Source organism: Vicugna pacos, chromosome 6 (assembly GCF_048564905.1).
Source record: "Vicugna pacos chromosome 6, VicPac4, whole genome shotgun sequence".
NCBI lineage: Eukaryota > Metazoa > Chordata > Mammalia > Artiodactyla > Camelidae > Vicugna > Vicugna pacos.
In genome coordinates this window covers 84,311,146-84,333,079 of record NC_132992.1, presented here as the reverse complement: position 1 = coordinate 84,333,079, position 21,934 = coordinate 84,311,146, and the positions used below count along the sequence as shown (strand labels likewise).

The 21,934-nt window shown below is 48.7% G+C and overlaps 1 protein-coding gene across 4 annotated transcripts in view; it reads left to right on the top strand.

Annotated features, from left to right (window-relative positions):
- CCDC88C (coiled-coil domain containing 88C) overlaps window positions 1-21,934 on the top strand; it is a 121,587-nt gene that overhangs the window by 3,252 nt on the left and 96,401 nt on the right. For all 4 annotated transcript variants that reach the window (XR_012073801.1, XR_012073803.1, XR_012073802.1 and 1 more), the window contains exon 3: window positions 5,490-5,598. Coding sequence is in view for 1 of the 4 variants with exons in the window: in XM_006208196.4 (XP_006208258.2) it covers window positions 5,490-5,598 (109 nt within the window). In the remaining 3 variants the exon portion in view is untranslated. The remainder of the gene's footprint in view (window positions 1-5,489; window positions 5,599-21,934) is intronic.

Here is a 21,934-nt window from a genome sequence, read left to right as displayed (position 1 = left end):
GGTGTTGACATCAGTTAAGTATCTGCCATCTTAATCCAGAAAGGATTTGAGGCACCCCAGAAGAGTGTTTTTTTTTTTTTTAAGTCTACTTTTCTCCTACATTCTTAGTCTCCTAGCTTACTGCATAATTCTTGGCCTCAGCCCTCTCCCAACGAGACTTAAGGCAAAACTGGACTCTGGGACCCACACCCTAGCCTCACATCTAGCACTGTATTTAAGCCAAACCTGTTTTCACTTCTGCCAAATGGAGAAATGTCAGGCTAACTAGCAGGTAAGTGATAAGGCTGTTCTGCCTTATCTCCCATCCTAGGAGTCCCTACTGCATGCAGTTTGCCTAGTTTGATAAATTCTCTCCAAGTTGGTAGGGCCTGAGAAAATTGCAGAGAGCAGTGTGCTAGTATGTTGCTGGAGCTCAGATAAGAGGCGTGTTACCTAACACTTTGGAGCCATATGGAGGCTGGCGGGGGTCACGTGGCTGCACCTGGGCATTGTCTCTGGCAACTGAAGAAGGCTGTGGTAGTAGTCTCTCCACCTTGGCCTCCCAGTGACATCAGTGCCTGGAAGCAGGAAAGCCCTGTGAGCTCAGCTTTCAGGGGAGGCCCAGGTCTAGGAGAATTCCTGAATGAAAGTGAGGCATTGAGCGGTGTGGATGGAGATGCATGGGAAAACTTGCTGAATAGCCCCTCTGTAAATGCAGTTCTCTGGGTACCTACTGGTACCCAGGGGAAAACAAGGTATCTGATTCTCTTCGGACATGTTTTCATGGTCTCTTAGGAAAATGAAGAGCTTTGACTCTAGCAACAGGCAATGACTTCAAATCCTCCCTCTGCCACTTAGTTCTATTAACTTGGACAAGTTGCTTAAACTCTCTAAGCCTCAATTTCCTGATCTATAATAAGGGGGATGATATTTTATAGACTGGGGGGAAGTAAATAAGATTATGGAAATGCCCCACAAGTGTCAGTCACAGTTAGCGTTAGAGTGAGGCCCAGAGCTGTGTGTGTGTGTGCTCCCTTGCATGTGTTAGTGTGCGTCTGTGTACGTGAGAGTGGGCACATGATTTAACGCAGTGGCTGTTGACTGCTGTTGGGAACTTGGAACTGGGGCTGAGAGCTTGTGCCTGGGCAAGGTCTGTGTTAAATCCAATGCTGTTTGCTTTGTTCAGACTCCTTTCTAACCCCTGGTGCTAGCTGCAAAATTACAAATGGGGTATTTCCAACTTCTGAATAATTAATATACCATCAGGCCAGTGGGAGGGCTTCTTAAACTTCTAAAAAGCATTTGAAGGATAATTTTTTCCCCTATTGCTCTGAAGGAGGAGCTGTGTTCCCATTCTGTAGATGTAAAAGTTAAGGATAAAGGGGCAGATACTTGTTAGTGGAATGAGTTTGTGTTGGTGCTAGAGTGTTGGAGCAGAAAAGAGTTTTACTTATGAATGTAAGGGATTTTCTTTTGTGGCTGCAGCATATGACACTCTTCATGGGGCCTTTGAGTCTGTAACAATTACACAGAAAACTGACATTCGTTGTCGGGGGGTAGGAACATACAGATGAGCAAAACAAAAATTGCCTACAATTTTACTCTGTCGAGGTAGTGGTATTTAATATTCTGGGGACTCCCAGATGTTGTCTATGATATGTGTATATATTAATATATGTTCCTAATATATTTTTATACAGAAATGGGCTCGTGCTACTGTTTAACATATTTTTTTAACCTATGATAGATTATCAGCATCTCCATTATCTGTGTCTCAATATAGTTTCTTTTTTACTGAAGTATAGTCAGTTTACTATGTTGTGTCAGTTTCTGGGGTACAGCCTAATGTTTCAGTCATCCATATACACACATAAATTCCTTTTCATATCCTTTTTCATTGTAGGTTACTGCAACATATTGAATATAGTTCCCTGTGCTATGCAGAAGAAACTTGTTCTATATATTTTACATATTGTAGTTAGTATCTGCGAATCTCGAACTCCCAATTTATCCCTTTCCACCCCTTTTCCCTCCTTAGAACCGTAAGTTTATTTTCTATGTCTGTGAGTCTGTTTCTGTTTTGTAAATAAGGTCATTTGTGTCTTTTTTTTTTTTTTAAGATTCCACATATGAGTGATATCATATGGTATTTTTCTTTTTCTTTCTGGCTTCATTTAGAATGACGATGTTCAGGTCCATCCATGTTGCTGCAAATGATATTATTTTATTCTTTTTTGTGGCTGAGTAGGATTCTGTTGTGTAAATATACCACAGCTTCTTTATCCAGTCATCCTTTGATGGACATTTAGGTTGTTTCCATGTCTTGACGATTGTAAATATTGCTGCTGTGAACATTGGGGTGCGTATATCTTTTTGAATTAGAGTTTCCTCCAGATATATGCCCAGGATTGGGATTGCTGGATCATATGGTAAGTTTATTTTTAGTTTTTTGAGGAATCTTCATACTGTTTTCCATAATGGCTGTTCCAAACTACATTCCCACCAGCAGTGTAGGAGGGTTCCCTTTTCTCCACACCCTCTCCAGCATCTATTGTTTGTGGACTTTTGAATGATGGCCATTCTGACCGGAGTGAGGTGATACCTCATTGTAGTTTTGATTTGCATTTCTCTGATAATTAGTGATATTGAGCATTTTTTTATGTGCTTATTTGCCATTTGTATGTCTTCACTGGAGAATTGCTTGCTTAGGTCTTCTGCCCATTTTTGGATTGGGTTGTTGGTTTTTTTGTTATGAAGCTCTATGAATAGATACAGTTTCCTGATTCAGTTTTAAATTTAGGAAGCCTTTGGGATATGACCAAAAGTTGGGGGCTGGCCTTTTCACAAAGGAGGGAGGCAAGGTTGCTATAAACCTAAATCATGACTCTTTAAAATTCTAGGGTGAGTTGATTTCTTCTTCTCTAGTTAAAAATTTTTATGAGAAGAAAGCCCTGGGGGCCCCGCACTTTGGACTTGGAACTCTCCAGGTTTGGACAAGCCTCCAGATGCTTTCTCGCTCTCTCGCTCTCCTGTCCTCTGACGTCCTGATGTGGGATTGTCAGGCTTTTGCGTTCTAGGGCTAACATGTCAAGATTCTTGTGATTATGACAGGATTATGAGAGCTTTCGGGGAAACTGTCTTCCCGTGGTTCTGTGATGTCCTCTTCCTGGAATCTAGGACCGTGTACCCAGTTGGCCAGTGCAGACCTGGCCTTCATAGAATGGTAACCTCTTAATGCTGGACGGATCCTGTGGGCATCTTGCACGTGAACACACTGGGGCCCAGCTTGGAATCAGTGGCTCCTGACTCATTTCCTGAAGCATGGAGAGGTGGGGGTCACTCGGTGCTGGGCAGAGTTGGGGACAGACCTTAACCAGAGTTGACTTGTTTCGATTGTTCCCTAATAATCTCTTTAACCTGAGAGCCTTAGTTAAAGGAGGGTGTGCTAATGACGATGGTAATTAGCCTAATTACTCATAGAGTAAATGTGAGAATCTTTTGGAGCATTGTTTCAATTAGTTATTGCTTCCCGAAACTGGGGACTAACAAAGCAGGGTGGTCAGAGGCCTCCCCTCCAACACCTGACGGCCGCTCAGGCCCTGACCTTGTGTGTGTATTGTGCTTCTGCTCCCGCAGTGAACAGACACGTCTTTGCCGGGGCCCTCCAGCTCCGGGCACTCCTCGAGTGGTCCTGTCTGACTTAATGAAAGCTGGGATTATAATAACAACAAAACAGAAAAAGCCCTGCATGTTCTCTAGTTCTGCTATTTTAAGAGGCACATTTGTCACATTATGAAATTGCTTCTCATCTCTTAAGGTGTCTATAGGAAAGAGAATTGCCCCCTTAAGATAAATTATTTTGTCATGCTAGGTGCATTTCTGTAGCTAAAATGCCCATGCAGTTTAAAATCTGAATGCCTGCTCTACTGCTAAATTAATTTCCACTGAACTGTTAACCTTTATTTTCTCAGTAATGAATGGCTCCAGGAGAAACATGTAATGTGTAAATGGCTTGGCCAGACTCCATTACTCTGTGGGGACAATAAGAAATGTTGTCCCAGGACAGTTTAAAAGAAGTCCTCTGGTTGCCCCAAGGTGCCCATGTGACTGTTTATCCAGGATGACTGGATAAAATCCATGGCTGATGATTGCGTGGAATGTGTAAAGGGGTTTGCAGACACACAACACAGCATGGGATCTCATAGTGTCTATATCAGACATTTACTTAATGGTTGAATTTTAAACAGCTTGTGCTATAAAAAAAATTGTGCTTACAGTGACATTTGAAATGATTTCTATTTGTTGATTTTTTTCCTGTTTTGTCAGTTTTGTATTAATTATTGGCTTGAAATGAGTTGGATGGCATTGAGGTTGATTTCCTTAACTCCCCAAATTCCCCTTCCTGCGCATCTCTCATCACTTTCATTATCTTCATCATCATCATCATCATCGTGGGGCCTGGGTACTGAGGAAGGAGGAAGAGGACTGTCTGTCTCTGTCACTCCAGCCCCAGGGGGCTCAGCGCCCTTATCACTGGGCTCAGATGACACATGAAACTGGAAGAGAGCCCTCATTTGAATGAGACATCCTTCATGGTGTCTTGGGATAGTAGAATGGGAAGGAGGCCTTTGTTAGGAAGAGCAGTGTGGGGTATGTGGGGAGGTGGAAGCTAAATACGTTCCGTTGAATCTGTTCTCTTCAAATAGGAAACCTTTTTGACTCTGAGAATTTTTGAGAAATGTCCTGTACGTAGATGAGTGAAATTATAAATCACTTGATTTCGGATTTCTAGTTTCATCACAACCAGACCTGACTCTTGCCTGAGACTGGAAAATAAATGACACTTTGGGGGTTTCCCGCGTGAATTATTTGCCTCTACTTCTAGTATTTCTCGTAGGGTGTGCTGTACACCACAGTGTCACAGATTCGTGGTGGTGGTTTTTCAAGATCGAATTGTATCCTTGGTCTGTAAATCGTAGGCAGGACCAACCCAACACCAGTTTGGTGGCAGAGGAGACACCTGTGAAATGGAACGTTAATGATTTTATTGATTTATTAAGTCAGAAATGTACCATTTTCCTTCTTTTTTGTTTGTTTTTTCTCTTTTCTCTGTTTTTTTCCTCTTTTCTGTCTTTCTTGATATTTCACATATTTTGGTTTGTTCAGCTTTTAATCCTTTTAGTCTTGAAATAGATCTTGGGGTATTGATTGATTTTTATACAGTATAACTTTTGGGTCTGCATTGACATTTGGTGGTGGTTTATGGGTGCTGCCAGCAGTGGGAATGGAAATAACATTGATCAAGGGCCTGTGGTGGGCTCGGTGCTTGGGGGGAGCAGCAGAAGGTGATGAGATCCACGGCTTGGCAGTGGCAGAATTAGGGTTTGACTTGAGCCACAGCCGCATAGTAACCGAGCCTTAGAGAGGGCTGAACGCTCAGTAGTGGCCTGGGTAGGACAGGGGTGTGGCCGATGCCGGGAGATGCAATTTCCCTTCTCATTTCCCCCCAGAGATCCCAGGCCAACAAATCAACGCATCAACAAGCACGTCAACAATGATGTGAACCTGCGCATTCAGAACTTGACCATCTTGGTGAGAAACATCAAGACCTACTACCAGGTAAGGCGGTTCTCTCCTCCCCTGGAGTTCTGCTGTGCGTCCGGCAGTATCACCATTCGAACGGTTTCCCCACAGGAAGCCGAGAGGAAATGGTGGTCAGGCATCTACTTGCAGACACTTGGTGTGTTTGCACATGCATCCTTTTTTGGGGGCACTGTGAGAAGGGTCAGAGGTAGGATTGCTTTACTTTGTCCAGTGAATGTGCTTTGAGCCTTGTGAAAAACATTGTACCTTGTGCAAAGCATCTGAGGGCCCCAAAGACAGGTCTTGGTTCACAGCCACGACCCAAGCACCCAGTCAAGTGGGGACTGGCTGGAATAGGCTCTGGGAGGGGCACCGTGACATGGTTATCGCCCACAGCTCAGTGAGTCTGTACGGGAGCGATTCAAAGGGTTGAGGGAGAGAAGAGACCACAGAAGGGTTATGTTCAGGCCAAATATGTAATCAGTGAGCCCCCAGCTGGCAGCCAGGATCACGGGGTTCACAGCATGGAGTGTCTACTTGTCAGATGCTCACCTTATCTTGTTAGCAGATAGTCGGTGGATCAGGCAAGAGGGCCTGAAGGGGAAGGACTGTGAAGATCCCCATCCCAGCCTTGGGAGGGTTGGCTGAGAGTCTTTGATGATGTTCATGATCTTTATACAGCCGGCATGGGTGGGAAATAGATTTAAACTGTGCACCTTGGGGCCCTGGTTGTCAAACTGGACTGTGAAACTTTCTTCTTCATACGATTTTTCTTGAGCCCCCAGGTGAATCCCTAGCAACTCCAATTGACTTGGGGGTTGAGGGGCCCTAGCGCCTCTGCTCAGCCCCCTCCTCTCCCTCCAGGGCATCTCTGTGGGTTCCTGGGACCCCAGGAACACAGTTTGAGAACCACTGCTCAAGAACCAGTTTCTTCCAGATTCATGCTGGAGTTTCACTGAGCCTTCTGCCTCTGAGACCTGCTCCTAGCCCCAGCTTCCTGGGCTGGAGCTTGGTCTTGGTTCTGTAGTTTAGGAGCATCTTCAGAGTCATGCAGTCCCTGTTAACATGAGGAAGCCCCCCGGCTCCCCTCTCTACCCTCGTGCGGTGGTGCTGGTTCTAAGGTCGCTGGGATAGGCTGCTGGGTGGAGTTGCGCTGTGGCCTCGGGCTGTCTGCTGGGTCTGGTTCCTGCAGAGGGCTGTGGTAGTTGCTGAATTTGAAACAAGATGGGAGAGGGAGGGAGTGGATAGTGTCTTGGGTTTTCTTAGATGATTGTTTCCATTTTCCTCCCTCTGGGGTTGGGGTACAAGAGGGGCGGCCTGGGATGCTTTGCTTGCATGGCCAGTTCAAGCCACCTGTGCTCATTCCGTGGACTGCCTGTAGCGCAGCACCATGAGCTCTCCATGTCGGCTTTGGGAGGCTTAGCAGCAGCCCCATGCTTTTAGTTACAGATGCCAGCTGTGCTGAAGGGGGTCGGGGTCAGGGAAAGCCGGATCTGTGGGGCTGAAAAGGATTTGTTTCCTTGGTGAGGAGAACCACGCCCAGGGCTTGGCATGCTGTCAGCAGGTGGGTCTTAGGTGGGGGAAGCTGGTGCTGCCAGGGAACTTGGGCCTGGGCATGGAGGGGGCTCTGCTGGCTGTTGAGCATCTCCTCAGGGCTGGCTTCCTGGCTGCAGGCACCATTCAGGGTAAGTGGTGTTTCGATGCTCTGTGCTGAGTGCCAGGGAAGTGGATGATGCTAACAGCTTGAGACAAGACCCCAACCCAGGCTGCATGGGGAGGGGTTGCATTGGGGAAGGCTTCGTCCAGGAGGGGACACCTGAGTGGAGTTTCGGTAGATGACCAAGTTTCTTAGTTTGGAGGGTCATGGGAAGTAGAGGGGGCGTTGAGGTGAAGGACGGGTGGAGGCACGAGGCAGTTCTGTCCTCTGTCCTGGTCAGCATTTCCCACAGCTGCTTGAATGAAGGTCTGTTTCACCAAGTTTCAGATGAATCAAAGCCGGGGAGGATGTGAATGTGAGGTACAGAAATTCAGGATTCAGAACAGGCTTGCAAGGCTGGCCAGCTGCGGTAACTCTGCACAGGTGTGCTCCCGCCCCAGGTGTGGCTGGGAGGTGGGAACCCTCCGGGATGGCAGTGAAGGTCAGCAGTGGAGGTGAGGTTCTGCAGCTCTGTGTGCAGCGTGGGGCGCTCAGGCTCTGGCCGCAGGTTGTTTGGCCATGTAGGTGCTGGTGGCGCTCAGCAGCTCTGACGGTCCAGGCCTGGGCCAGCTGGAGGGCTTGAGACTGTCGGCTTGGAGGCAGATTGCCGCTCCTAGGGCACCGTGTCCAGTTCCAGAAGGTGGGAAGTAGTCACAGGATGGAAATGGTCACCAGCCCATTCCCAGGGCCCAGAAAGAGTCACAGGTAGAAAAGAGGACCCTGCATCCTTGTTCTGCTTCTGCACTGTTGGCTCTTTGAGGACCGGGCTGGTGTGTGTTGGCAGCCTCAGCCCGGCCCAGAGCAAATGTTTGCTGAAAGCACTTGCTAAAAGCTGGGAGCCGTCCCTGCCCCTCCATCAGCCCTGCTGCCTGGGAGGGAGCTGGCAGCTCACTTGCCCTTTGAGCTGACACAGGTTAGGTGTGGGCAGTGTTCTGCTGTGTGTTTTTTCCTTCCGATTCATTGTAAAGTTAAGTTCTGGTCATATAAGTAATATGTGCTCTTTATAAACAGCTTAGAAAACAAGTAGCAAGAAGAAAAGAACCTCTCGTAATCCCACCACCCAGAGACAATCACTGAGCATTTTTAAGTGCTTCCTTCCAGCTTTCGCATGAATAGTTTTTGTTTTACCCCGTTGTGGCCATGCCATATATACAATTGCGTATCCTGCCTTTTTTTCCCCCTCCCACCTGACAATTGTAGCAAAAACATAACTGGTTATTACTGTGAAGGGACAATCAATAAGGTTTTCTAAAAGAAATGTCGCCTGGCATCCCCTTGAGGGAGAGGCCCTGCGGGTCGTGAGGGCTTGGGGTAAAGTGAGACAGATGTGGTTCTTACTCTGGCCAGGGAGGGCGGGAGGTCAGCCCCGGGCAATGGTTGCCTCTTGGCCGTGGCTCTTCAGCAAAGTGTTGAGGGCACGGAATCCACCCTTGGTCTTGTTTGCCAAGCGACTGCTCGGCCCCCCGGGCTGTCCCCTTCTTTTCTGAGGCACATAGGACAGGGACAGTCAGGAAGGGTGGAGTCTCCCATGAACAGCATGCGCTTCTTTCACAGGGAAGCTCAAGTTTTGCCCCTGAAAACCTGTGGAGACAAGGGTCCTTGCCCTTTTTCTGGGCCAGAGGATAGATGGTGGGTGAGAACCAGGTGGTCAGGGTCAGTCTGACCAACAGTGTCTCAGGCCTCCTACTTGGGCTCCTCTGGGGTTGGTGCTTGGACTCTGCATTTTCACAAGTTCCCAGCTGTTTGGGTCTTACCATCCTTCCAGCAGGATGGGGAATCAGTGCGCCAGAGCGGTGGTTCTCAAAGTGTGGCCCCAGACCAGCAGCATGGGCATCACCTGGTCGTTAGGCTCTGCTCCCCTGACCTGCTGTGGGGGTTCGGCAGCCTGTGTCTGTCTTACAAGCCCTCCAGGTGATTCCGACGCACACTGGGGGGAACTGGTGGGTTAGAGCGTTTCTGTGACGTCTAGGAGAGACACGACAGTTGGGTCTCCTGGGGCCGAGGAGCTCAGTTCTCACCAGGTGACTTCTCCCCATCACATACAGTGGACACTCATCTCATCTGCCCTGGGACAGGAAGGCAGGGTCCTGGCAGCCCTCAGAGGAGAGGCTGCAGTGATGAGAAGGTGACCAGAGGGAGCAGGTGCCATTGAGTGAGTTGCTGGGAAGGGGCAGAGGAAGCCAGAGTTGTATAGGGCCTTGGGGAGAGTGCCTGGTTCAGTCTCTGAATTTTAAAGAAGGAAAGGGTGATCAGGATGAGAATCCACAAACAGGACATCTGCAGAGAGGCTTGGAGGAAAGGCGGGCCTGGACCACAACTGCACACTGCCTCAAGCTTCCTGGCTGGTCAGTGTTGAGCCCGGCATCATGTGACGCTTGTTTTCCTTGCTCATTAGCCAGTATCTTTTTCACCTGAGTCCTTTTAAGTTAAAATTTGGATTTATAGACTGGTTTATTTTTTACATTCAGAGCCTTGAGTATGTCTACTGAATGCATGCTCATTTGATGGTGTAGCCAGTAGGAAAATAAGGCTAGTCTACGCAGAAATCCCCGGTGTAGCAGGTGGCTGACTCGTGTTTATCCTTTGGGGGCTGTACATAGTGTCGGCTGCCGTCCCCTGCCCTGGACACCTGTGGTCTAGCTCCTTCTCCCAACTGTCATGTGAAGTTTCTGAGGTTTCTTTGGCTTCCTGCTGACGCGAAGCACTTCACACAGCGGCCTGGACAAACTCAGCCTGTGTCGATGGAGATGTACGTCTTTGTTGCTGAGTCACGTGTGGATATTTGTCCTGAAATCAGGACCTTGGGGGGATGTAGGGACACACCTGCAGGACTGCTTGGAAATGGGAAATTCACTGACTTTATCTGAGCGCCACCCCTCTCTGCCCTCGCACTGGGACAGGCAGCTTTCCTTCTTTTGTAGGCCTCCTGCGTTCTCATCTGTCAAGAAGAGGGTGGGCCCTTGTGGTTCTGAAATTCCGCAGTCGCATGATGGCCAGAGCCCACCAAGGTTTAGCATTTAAGATCCCCTCGAAGGAGTTCTGTGTCACAAGTTCCTGGAACTCAGCTCTTCTGGTCTCTCATCATGGTCATGAGGCCAGGGCGGACCCAGAATAGTGTTCTTTGTCCCAGAAAAAATAGTCCAGAGTTGCCTTATCTTCTCTTTTTTCCTTCATTGCTTTGAAAAATTAAAAATAAAACAGATGGTTATAATGAACACCTGTGTATCTGTTCAAAATAAATATGAACATATGTGAATATTTTTTATATTTGCTTCAGACCTTTCTTTTAAGAAATGTTTTCTGATTGAAGTCCCTGGTATGCCCCTACTGCATTCAGTTAACCTTCCCTCCCTCCCTGGAGGTAACCCGTATCACTAATTTGTGTGTGTGTGTGTGTGTACACATACAGTTTTGTGATATCTTCAGATAAAACTTCTATATTCTACCTGTACCTCTTGCCCACTCAGCTTTGCTTTTGGGATCTGTCAGCTTTCTGTGGCAGTTACATTAGATAAACATGGGCTGACTACTAAAAAACTTAAGAGTGATCTTTAGTAATGTGCCTGCTCAGCTTGAAAAAATGAAACACTTTTCACAGAAACAGACTCACAGACATAGAAAGCAAACTTATGGTTACAAAGGGGTGGAGAGAGGGATCAATTGGGAGTTTGGAATTTGCAGATACTAACTACTATAAATAAAATAGACAAACAGGGTCCTACTATATAGCACAGGGAACTGCATTCAATAGCTTGTAATAACCTATAATGAAAAAGAGTATGAAAAGGAATATATATCTATGTACAATTGAGTCACTGTGCTGCACACCAGAAATTAGCACAACATTATAAACCAACGGTACTTCAATAAAAAAATTAAAAATGAAAGGCTTTTGTCAAAAGTAAGAATAGAAGGAAATGTATATTTGACATTGTTGGGGGGAACAAAGTAAACTTTCTCGTCCGTGCGGTCCGGAGGGTTTTTGGGTGAAGCGATGTCTCACGGGGGTGCAGTGTGCTTCGGTGGATGAGGGGCAGTGTTCACAGGAACCTGCTCAGACCCTGTCTGCTGGTGCCAGTGCAGTTTGCTTGATGGATACTCCCTCGTGTTCAGTTTGTAGGGGAGAAAGTGCTTTCTCCACTCCTGACTTTGAAGGTTACAGAGGAAGGCTGTGAGTTGGATATTCTTGATGATGTAGCTTATGTCTGCTTCGAGGAAATTAGTAGCAACATTTCTTACTATAAAAGTATTTTCTGATTGCAGATAGGGAAATAGAAAGAAAATTAAGCCTGCCCACTGTCTCTCCGAGCAGGGCGTACGGTTGTTAACATCTTGGTATTTTTGCTCGACTTTGTGTCTGTGCCTGTGTGTGCGTTAAGGGTGTGGATTGTATTATTCATACTGTGTGTAACCTTTCTTTTCATTTGCTGTGTAGTTAGCGTCTTCCCACGTCATTAAGTATTCTTTCATAATGTGAATTTTAGTGTCTGCATGGCAGTTCATTGTGTGGCTGTACCACTGTCATTGATACTGAGTTTTTCTGTCTTAGAATTATAAACAATCCCACCATGAACATACTTGGTCCATAAATCTTTCAACAACTGTTTTTATGTCCTTAGGATAAATTCCTAGCATGGAATTCCTGGGTCAAAGTGCAGGAATACTTTGAGGACTTTTGCTACTATTGCCAAAATTGCCCTCTTTACAGGCCTTTTGTTTTCCTTTGTTGAATTGCCCGTTTGTGCCCTTCACCCACTGTGACGGCACCTGGTAAAATGCCGTGTTCGTGCTGCTACTGAGCGCTGAAGGTTCCCGTGTCTCTGCCGCGCGGATGAGGGTCTGAGATTATTTTTGCCATACATCTGGGCGAACTTCCTTGAGTGGGAGGATCCCTGGATGCTGGTTGGGAATCTCTGACTGGACTGTGGCATGGTGAGGCCAGGTGGTCCAGCTCCAGGACCAGGAGGTTTTCATCACAGAGGGTCCTGCATCTTGTCCCCATATCAGCCTTTGTGTGCTGTGGACTTGACCCAAGAGATTACCGACTTCCCTGTGAATGTTTGCTTTCCATCTAAAGTTCAAGAGAGGGCCTTCCAGACTGTGTTGGGAAATGAGGCTGAGGAGGGCAGTGGTCTGCACGGACCCCCCTCCTTTCCTCTTTCCTTCCTCTCTCTTCCCGCGCCCCCCCCCACTCCGTTCTCTCCAGTGTAAGGTGATGAAATGTGGGACAAGGACACTCTGGTGGCCCAGAGAAGAGGGTGTGACCCTCTGGGGGTCACCCCGCTCTTCTGTGTCTCCTCCTTGTTCTTAAGGCCATTCTCCAGGCCTGAGATGCCCACGTCTAGTGGGTGGGAGAGGGGCCAACAAACCAGCTGCTGTAACACCTGGACATAGCACAGGACATGGGAGGGAGTTCCTAGCCCGGCAATGGGCAAAGCTCATGGAGAGCTTTCTGAAGTGGGTGACACTTGGCCTGAGTCCTGAACGACTGGCACGGAGCTAGACTGGCCGAAAATGGGGTGCATAGGGGGTGTCCTGGGGGAGGAACAGCACCTGCAAAACTATAGAGACATAGAACAGCCTGAACGCTGACTAAGTGCCCTCTGAGCAGCTGGGGGTTGAGGTGCCTGTGGGGAATAGTGATGGGTGAGGCTGAAAAGAGGTTCCAGAGGGTGGATGCCATGCTAATGAATTTAAACTTCATCCTGAAGCACTGGGGAGTCCTTATAGCATGTTTAAATAGGAAAGTTTAAGAAAGAAAACTCTTAACACCCATATTGAGAATGGGCTCTGGGTCAGGAGGGAGTGGAGAATCAGGTCAGGTCTTGGAGCCAGGAGCAGAGGAGAGAGGGGTACGTTCTAGGGGACTCACGTGGGGCAGTGGACAGCAGATTGCTTGGAGCGAGCATCCGGGGGAGGGTAAAACGCTTTCCCAGGCCCGGGAAAGCCGAGCTCCGCGGCAGGTCTGCTTTCCCCCCGGACTTCAGGGCAGGGCCCCGTGGGGCTGAGCGGCAGTGGCTCTGGGTCAGCCTGATGGGAGCCAGAGCGGTGCTGCAGGAGGGCGGCAGCTTTCAGGGCCACTAGAATTCCCTTTCCACACTGAGCAGAAGGCTTTCACTCCTGTCCTGCGACCCTCCCTGTCCTGCTGGCCAAGGATGGAGCAGACAGAGCTGAGGACACCTACTCATGGGCCACACAGTCCCAGACCTTTCCAGGGGCAGGTTTTGTTTTTGCAAGGCATGAGACCAAGTGCCAGTTGGGCATGTCTTTTTTCTGTTTTGTTTATAGAGGAAATGCTGTGGAGGCGTATTGAATAGCAAGCAGAAACTTTGGGACTCGGCCCTGTGCCGCAGTCAGAAGGCTGAGAGGAGATTACTGGGTGCCTACTGTAAGCCAGGCACCATGCTGGGAGCTTTCAGCCTTGTCACTGAGGAAGAAACTGCTGTGCCCATTTTACAGATTAGGAAAATGGGGCTCATGGAGTAAGGTACAGAAGCCCTAGAGAGCTGCAAATTTTCTTGGTCATTGGCTGCTTGGGGAAACTTCTAAAAGTTAAGTTTTCTGCAGTCATGTAGGGAGATGGCTTGCTGTGGGCAGACCAGCTGTTCGGTGAAGGTCAGCAGGGCCACTCAGGGTCTGCAATGATACCAGCGCAGGACTGGCCCTGAGCCAGAAGCCTCATCCCCTGGGCCAGGCTGGGAGTGCTGCTTCCTGGGGTCTGCTGCTTGGGTTCCCCCTTGTTAACTAGATTTCACACCAGCCCAGAGCCCAGGAGGAAGGGGTTAGATTGCTATAGGCACCTCCTGAAATCAGCACTTCCGGGGTTGGGCAGTGGGTGGGACAGAGGGAGCAGCTGGCTTCAGACTTCACCCTGCACCCCCCAGAGCTGCAGGAAGCAGAGAATCAGGGCTGATTGCAGGGGGTGGGGAAGGGTGAAAGGTGGGTCTGATGTAATTAGCGGAGCTGGAATTCAGCCAGGCCATGGAGGCTTGAGGCCAGGAGTTGGGTGTGTGTGTGTGGTTTGTGTGTGTGTGTGTGTGTTGTGTGTGTGTGTGTACAGTCTTTCTGGGCTCCTCTGTCTGGCCTTGAGTCCAGACCTTGAATTCCTGGGGTCCTGGGGTTCCCTTCTGTCTCTGAGCTGCCAGGCTCTCTTTTGCCGTGAAGGAAAGGAAGGAGATTTCAGTTGGAGTCTTACCTCTTGTGCCCAGGATGGCACCCGAGACCCCTGTGGGCTGCCACCTTGCTTTGGTCCAAATGCCCAGGACACAGCTGGCCCTGAGACCGCCTTCCATGTAGCAATCTGGACGTTCTCATGTTTCTGATACATGTGCTCTTACCATGTGTTTACTTTCTCGTCTTTCACCAAGTTTTCTCTGAATCCATGGCCATTTGTTTAAAGAGTATTAATGTTTTGAGCCCCGCATGAGAGGTCTGTGCACAGAGAGCGACAGCTCTGTGTCAGGGGTGAGAAGCTGGCGGTCACCCCGTCATCAGGCCAGAGGTCTGAGTTTGTTCCTGCAGGAGAGGAACAGTGAAGAGCTCGGATGCCGAGAGCAGAGAGAGCCGTGCTGCTTTCGGATGGAGCTAATTTGCCTCATTTTGTTCATCTCGGAGTCAGGACCGGGCTGCTGAGTGTTCAGGGAGTGCGAATCACATGTTGGATGAATGAAATTAGAAACACAGCTTTTTTTCTAGTATTCTAAACACTGGACAATTAGGAGGTGGTGAGAGGTATCAGTTCCTTTTGTGACAAAAACGAGGGAAATGGATTTCTCAAGTTTTTAAAAAGAAAAAGAAGAGTCTCTCCTTTGCCTTAGGTTTTGGTGTTAAATGCCAAGATCAGCATGTTTGATCTTATAACTGGTTTGTGAGAAGGACTCATGGAGAACTTGCCCGGGCAGGCTTTGCCCTCCGTAAAGACGGCTGCGTGGCTCGCATCCAGGGCTAATAACAGTTTTTGTTATTCAAGTGTTCTTTTTGGAAAGGCAAAGTTTTTCTGCTACTTTGCTGTGGCATTCAGGGCCTTGGTCCTTCGCAGTACAATTTCAGTCCTACTTTTCTGGTAATGAGAAAGACAAAGTAATAGGATGAGGAAGTGCTTGTCTTAAATTGGTGGGTTCAGCTGGGACTGTTGAAGCAGCCACACCTTGTACCCCCAATTCTGAGTTTGTTGGTGATGTTTTGAGAGGAGATGGAGGTTTCAGAAGGGTAAAGAGGTAGCTAGCTGATTGCTGCAAGGGTTCTGTTGGTTTGGGATTGGGTTTCCGCAGGTTAAGGGGAGAGGGATGGGCCCACTCTCCACGGGAAGAGAGGGGTGTGGTGCAACTTGGGGGAGAAGCCTCCCTTTGCCTCTGTAGCTGCCCCTCAGGTCAGCCCTGGCGTCAGTCAGCTCCGTCAGTCAGCTCCGGAGGGGAAGTCAGGTTTGCTTTCTCAGCTGGAGATAGGGGTATAGCCACTCCCCAGCAAGAGGGAGTGAGCTTGCTCTGTGGGGGTGGCTTCTCTGGTTCCCTGGAAGGTCAGGAAGGTGAAGCTGGAGCAGGAAGAATAAGATGGGAGGTGGAAGGGCAGAAATAAGGGGGAGTCACTTAATCCTTTCAAGGGTCTAGAAACTTGTGTATCACTGTTACTAGCAGTGTAACTTAGGGTGCATCAATTTGTTTTCACCTATAAAATATGGATAATACGATATTACAGGTCATGGTGGGGCTCAAATGAAGTTGCACCAAGTTCCTGAGTCAGTGAAGGGCAGTAACAGTGATCGCTCCTGCTCCCAGGCTGACTTAGCAGGGGCTGCTGCTGTGTGTCCGCCTGCTGCAGGTGGCTGGGCCACGTCCCTTGTGTAGGCAGAGGACTCGGGAGACAGGAGACACACATCCAGGTCCAAGTAGGTGGAGACTAAGAAAAGCAGCTGCAAGCCTCTCGTCTGCAGAGGCAGAAGGTGGAGACGTCGGTTCCTTTGAGTGCATGACTCAGATTTGTGGCCTTGAGTAACTTTGTCTGCAAAAGTCATATCTGAAAAGTGGGGATGTTAATAATGCCTGCCTCAAGGATTGCAGGCAGAGTGGAGGAAGGGCCTTGGCCAGGTTCACGCTGGCGGTGATGCCCACCAGCCTAGCAGAGGGGGGTCGTTGCACAGACCTGCCTCCCTGGACCGTGCTTCCTTTGTTTATTAGTGAGCGGATTTCGGAGGGGCCCTTCCAAGAGTTACATTCTGCTTTACTTGGTGAGTCCAACAGGTGTGCGCATATGTGCTTGACTCGCCGTACACATTTCTCTCCCGTATCACTTTTTTATTTAGAGCATCCACTGTGCTTAAAGTATACTGAATGTCTTAAGCACGTTATCTCTTGGCAGCCTCTTGATTTTTATCTCCACCAGCAGTGAAATGCCTTAAAAGCAGGTCCTACATCTCTGGCTCTGCCTCTCACCACACCAACAAGGAAACATGCCTGCCATCATTCAACATATGTTAGTGACAAGACAGAGCAATAGAAGCCGTGACAAGACAGAGCAGTAGAAGCCGTGACTCAGCAGAGTAAGAAATTTAGAGACCCTAAGTCATTGTGTTCGAGGAACACATTATTGGCCTGGACCCAGGATCCTATCTCTAGGCTGAAATGATCCTACAAAGGTCCCTGACTTGTTTCCCATTTCTAGACAGTTGAGTAATTGGAAGACGGGGCCCTGCTTTATTCATTCTATGTCCCTTGAGTGCCTGACTGTTTAGGGTGTCAGCAGGGGGCAAACCAGGATGGAGATGCAGTACAGTCTTTGGTGGGGGGGAGCAGAGCCTTTGAATCCCGCTCTTACAGGGCTCCCCTGCTGCTTTCACGCCAACCTGCGGGCTTTTCATGTGGTGTTTGCTTTGTTGTTGGAGATGCCATATGTCAGGTACCCGGGAGGCTCAGTCCCTGGGGGGGTGGAAGTTAAATTGATTGTTTTCAACTTTGTCCAGCCAGCTTAGCTCCCTAGAGCTTGCCAGTATTTATGCTTAATGACTTTAAAACTTTAAAAAATAACTGCCTCCTTTCTAAACCACAGTAACTGTCCTCCTGTTCTTACAGCCAGTCAGAATAGTTGATTTCCCTTTACTTTGTGGAATTGTGGCTACTTAAAGGTGTCAGAAACTCAAGCAGTTTTGGCATTGTTGTGCTAAGCTGGTCTTTAAACACCCTCCCCCACTTCGTTGGGGTGAGAATTTGTGACATTCGAATTTTACAGAGTGGGGCTTACAAAATTGGGCTTTCCAATGGAGATGGGCTGAGTCGCAGCTGTGGCTGTCCCAAGCTGGAGGTGCCACAAGAAAGAACTGGTGGTTTCTGAAGACTCCAAGCTCCTCTTGAGCCGCCCGGGACTGAAGCTCGTCCAGACTCTTAGAGGAAAGCAGACGAGGACTGAGGAGTGGGTCACCTGGGAGGAGGGCCGGGTTCCCACCTGTCCTGCCTCTCTCCTCATCACCTACCCATTACCCAGGTTTCTTCCTTTGGGAGCTTAACTTCTCTCATTTGCCTTTACCGTGTCTGCCCCTCACCTGCATCCTGGGGGAGCCTCAGGACAGCATCCTCCCCATCATTCTGCAAACAGCAGGCAGCTAGGTCTGCCAGTCCTGCCCCGCAAGCCTCTCCAGGGGCTCCTCACTTCTCTGCGCAAGTTGGAATACCCCCTCCCCCAAACACACACGCACACACACGCACACACCACTGTGACCTGGGACGAGTGGCCGGACCCCTCCAAGTTGTTTTGTCCTTTGTCCAGTGAGGGTAATAACCTAACCGACCCCCTGGGTTGTGATGATTCAGAGCGAGAGAGTGTATGTGCGATGCCTGGCATGGTGCTGGTTGCAGGGCTGGAGCCTGGAGTGGGTGGACTGTGGTGGTTACTGGCCTGTCCTGCCATCTTTGCTCCCCCTCCCTCTGCACCCACGCTTTGTGCCTGAGCATTTTCTCCTGCCCGGAGCACTTTCCCTTTGTCTGCCTCTGTGAAGCCCATGCAGCTGCTCTGAACCCGAGTTTAATTGCTTTCATTATCACCAACATCACACCTTCCAGTTCTCAGCTGCTTTCTCTGGGCCTTACACCAGTTTGCAGGCTCCCCCAGAGCAGGGACTCTAGTGGCCTTTGCCCTCTCAGGGTCTGAGAGCACAAAAAATGCCAGCGCATGGGCCGCCCTGATACCTGCTTCTATCCCGGGAACTATGTCCGAAAGAAGCAGGTGAGACTGGCTCACCTGTTCCTGCCTGGCCTGAGGGTCCAGGGCCAGCGTGAGACCTCCCTAGGGGCAGTTTATGTGATGGGCTGGACTCTAAAATGTTCCTACTTTAAAGCCTGTGTTGAAACTCTGGATCTTTATTGACCCTGGGGTTCAAAAGTTGGGATAAGTTGATTTTTAAAGGGAAAGCCACTTTGACAAGCCTTTGAATCTCGCTCATCCTTTTTAAACAGAAAGTGATTGACAGTGTGACCAGAGAGTCCTTTGTCTGTTCTTTTTTTCCCTTTGGAAGTGTTCTCCTCTGGTTCTGACTGAAGCTTCCCCCTCTGCTCTGGGAAATCTTAGTCAGGACCTCAGAGTTCCTTGTCCATAACCACTCTCAACTCCAGAGTTACTGGGGTGGGGTCTTTTCCAGGGCTGGGGGACATATTTGAGGACGGGTGATCCAGTGCCAAAGTTCACAGGTCTTTTAAATTCCTTGTGTATTTGAACTTCTCCTAAATAGACTCAGGAAGGCAGAGCTTGAACCCCTGGAGATGGTCAGGTTGGAAGGAACAGGGTCATCTGGGAGCAGCAGTTGTGGTGGCCCTCGTGGCTGCCACCCTGAGAGGTCCTGGAGAATTTGGGGGCAGAGAGATGGAGTAGGGAGGTGAATTCATGATGTGGCTTTGAAATCCAAGTGAATGTTCAGATCTGCTTGGAAATAGTTTGGAAGGTGTTGGAGGGTAGGGTAACTAGACTTTATTCCAGAGTAGACCAAAAATAAGTAAGACAAGAGGGATATGATACACTCAGGAAAACGTAATGTTTGGTCTGTTAGGAAGCTGCCATCTTTGGAAGTCATCTTTGACTTTTAAAAACCAAGGAACTATACTCACGTTTAGTGGAGGCAGCCCAAGTGTCCATCTATAGATGAATGGATTAACAAAATGTGGTATATACATGCAATGGAATATTATTCAGCCTTAAAAAGGAAGGAAATTCTGGCACATGCTCCAACAGAGATGAACCTTGGGGACATTATGCTGAATAAAATAAATCATCCACAAAAAGACAGATACTGTAAGATTCCACTTAAATAAGGTACTTATAGAGTAGTCAAAATCAGAGAGACAGAGTGGAATGGTGGTTGCCAGGGGCTGGGAAGAAAGAGTGTAGGGGATGGGGAGTTAGTGTTTAATGGGACAGAGTTTAGTTTTGCAAGATGAAAGGAATTCTGGAGATCGATACAACAGTGTGAATGCACTTACCACTACAGTACTGGGCACTTATAATTGGTTAAGATGGTAAATGTCAATGTGTATTTTAGGTGGTTTTATGTGTATTCTGGCATAATTTTATGTTGAAAAGGACTGAACCTGCACCCTTTCCTTCCGGAGGCTCCTTGTTCTCTCCATTCTCTCCTTCAGATAGATGACCCAGGATGCAAGCAGAGGAAGCAGGATGTCTCCCCTCCATTCTCTGGACTTGGGGGTTCTCTGTGTTGTTTGGGGGTTTTTTGTTTGTTTTTACCTCGTTTAGGCTCTGGGAATAGAGTGAGACCAGCTGTTGGCTTTTTGCAAAAGGAACCTGGAAGGTGGCTTTGGTGACACCTTCAGGGGTATGCAGCAAGTGTGGCTCCTGGGGTCCTGCAGTGTGGATTTGGAACAGACAGTTAGAAAAACCAACAGGTTGGATTGGCGGGTGCTCCAGGGCAACCTCTCCAGCTCTGCATTACAGCCCAAGGTTCTGAGGTTGTGCGGTCAGGGCTTAAGTTAACGCTGATACAGCTGAGGATGCCAGCTGTGTCATCTCTGCATTTAGCACAGAGCACGAGGCGTGCTTTGGGCGTTGCACTGAATTAGATGGATCCCCACCCTCTCTAATATGGTAATGAGGTGGAGATGCTAAGAGCATAAATTAAGAGGAGGATAGAAGGTTTTTGTGGAACGTAATGGCCGTGCGCCAGACACTGGTCTCAAATATTTTGTGAAGGAATGAAAAGGGCATCCAGTAAGAATGTACGTGATGTTAATCGTAAAGGGCATGGAACCTCTGCCCCAGCTGTAAAAGTGGCGGGTCTGTCCCACTTAATGGCCAAATGACCGTACATGGTTTAGTCGAGCAAAATCAGTCAGCATTTCTTAACTTTCCCTTTTTTAATTCCCTTTTTTTGTTGTTCGTTTTAAAGGAAAAACCTTTTCACTTGGAGTCAACGTAGAGATGTTTCCACCATGAAGCAATTAATCTAAAGTCCCAACAGCCAAGATACCCCTGTTGATGATGGACAGTCCTAGGTTTTGAGGACTCCTTAGCAGTTGATGCTTAAGTCAGACCAGGATTAAACGTTCCCACGCGGAAGCATCCCTTTCTTCTTGAGGTCTTTTGGGTCTAGGTCAGTGATTTCGCCTTTGAACTTGGAATCACCTCTGTCCAGAAGAGCAGTTGTTGACTTGTCTCTGACGAAGCCGGGGAGTGGGGATGTGGAGGAAGGTGGTAGCAGAGGTTGGGTACACAGTGCCCCCAGTTCCCATGTCAGTGTCTGGCCTTGGAGAAGGGCTGATGGAGCCGCCTTTTCTTTCTTATTCCCTACCTCTGCCTGGCCTGTAAAGGCCCCACTCCACTCAGCCGTTAGCTGCTGAGGCTTCAAAATGAACTACTTTGCTCTCTTCCAGGCAGAGGACAGGAGTGCTCCCTGCACGCTCGGTTCTCCCGGGATTTGGTGCTGGTCTAGCACAGCCTGCCTGGGACTGGTGAACGGTGGCTGGGGGAGGGGTCGTGTTCCATCTGGAAATGAGCTTTCCCCGCCCCTGTGAAGGAGACCTTGGCCCACTGAGCAGAATCAGGAACCTGGATATTTTCTTTTCTATTTTCTATTTTTATCACGTAAATGATAGTAATGTAGTCATCAGACTAAACTTCACCTGAGAGGAGAACGATGTGCCCCGCCATCCTGCCACTTCAGCACATTAAAGTGGTTCATAGTTCCCTGTCCTTCAGAGCCCGTGGTCATTCCTTGGGAAGGGAATCTGTGGCTTTTGTGGGGACAGCTGAGGGCTATTAATACCCCAGGAAGTCCTCTGCACCAGCCCCAAAGGGGAGGGTTAACATCTTCCTGCCCAAGTGTGCTCCGGGCCACGGCCCACTGTGGAAACGCATCTCTGCCTTTATTTGGTTTAAGTGTCACGTGTTGGAGTGTTTCGATCCTTTTTTAGTCATCTTCTGTGTTCCACAAGTGGCTGACGGCTTTGCCGTGTGTGTCTCTTGTTTACAGATGGGTTTGCGAGCTCAGTGGGGGCCTCCGAGCTCAGCCTGAGCAGCAGGCGCAGTCTCCGTCTGTTCCCCGAGGTTGCTGTGGCTTGTGTCGCATGGGAGGGCTGAGGCCCTCAGCCAGGGTCTCGAGTGACTGTGGCAGAGATGACAGACACCCTCCCCTGGGGCGTGTCCAGAGTGGGAGCTGCCTAGTACCTACATGGACCTCGCAGGGCA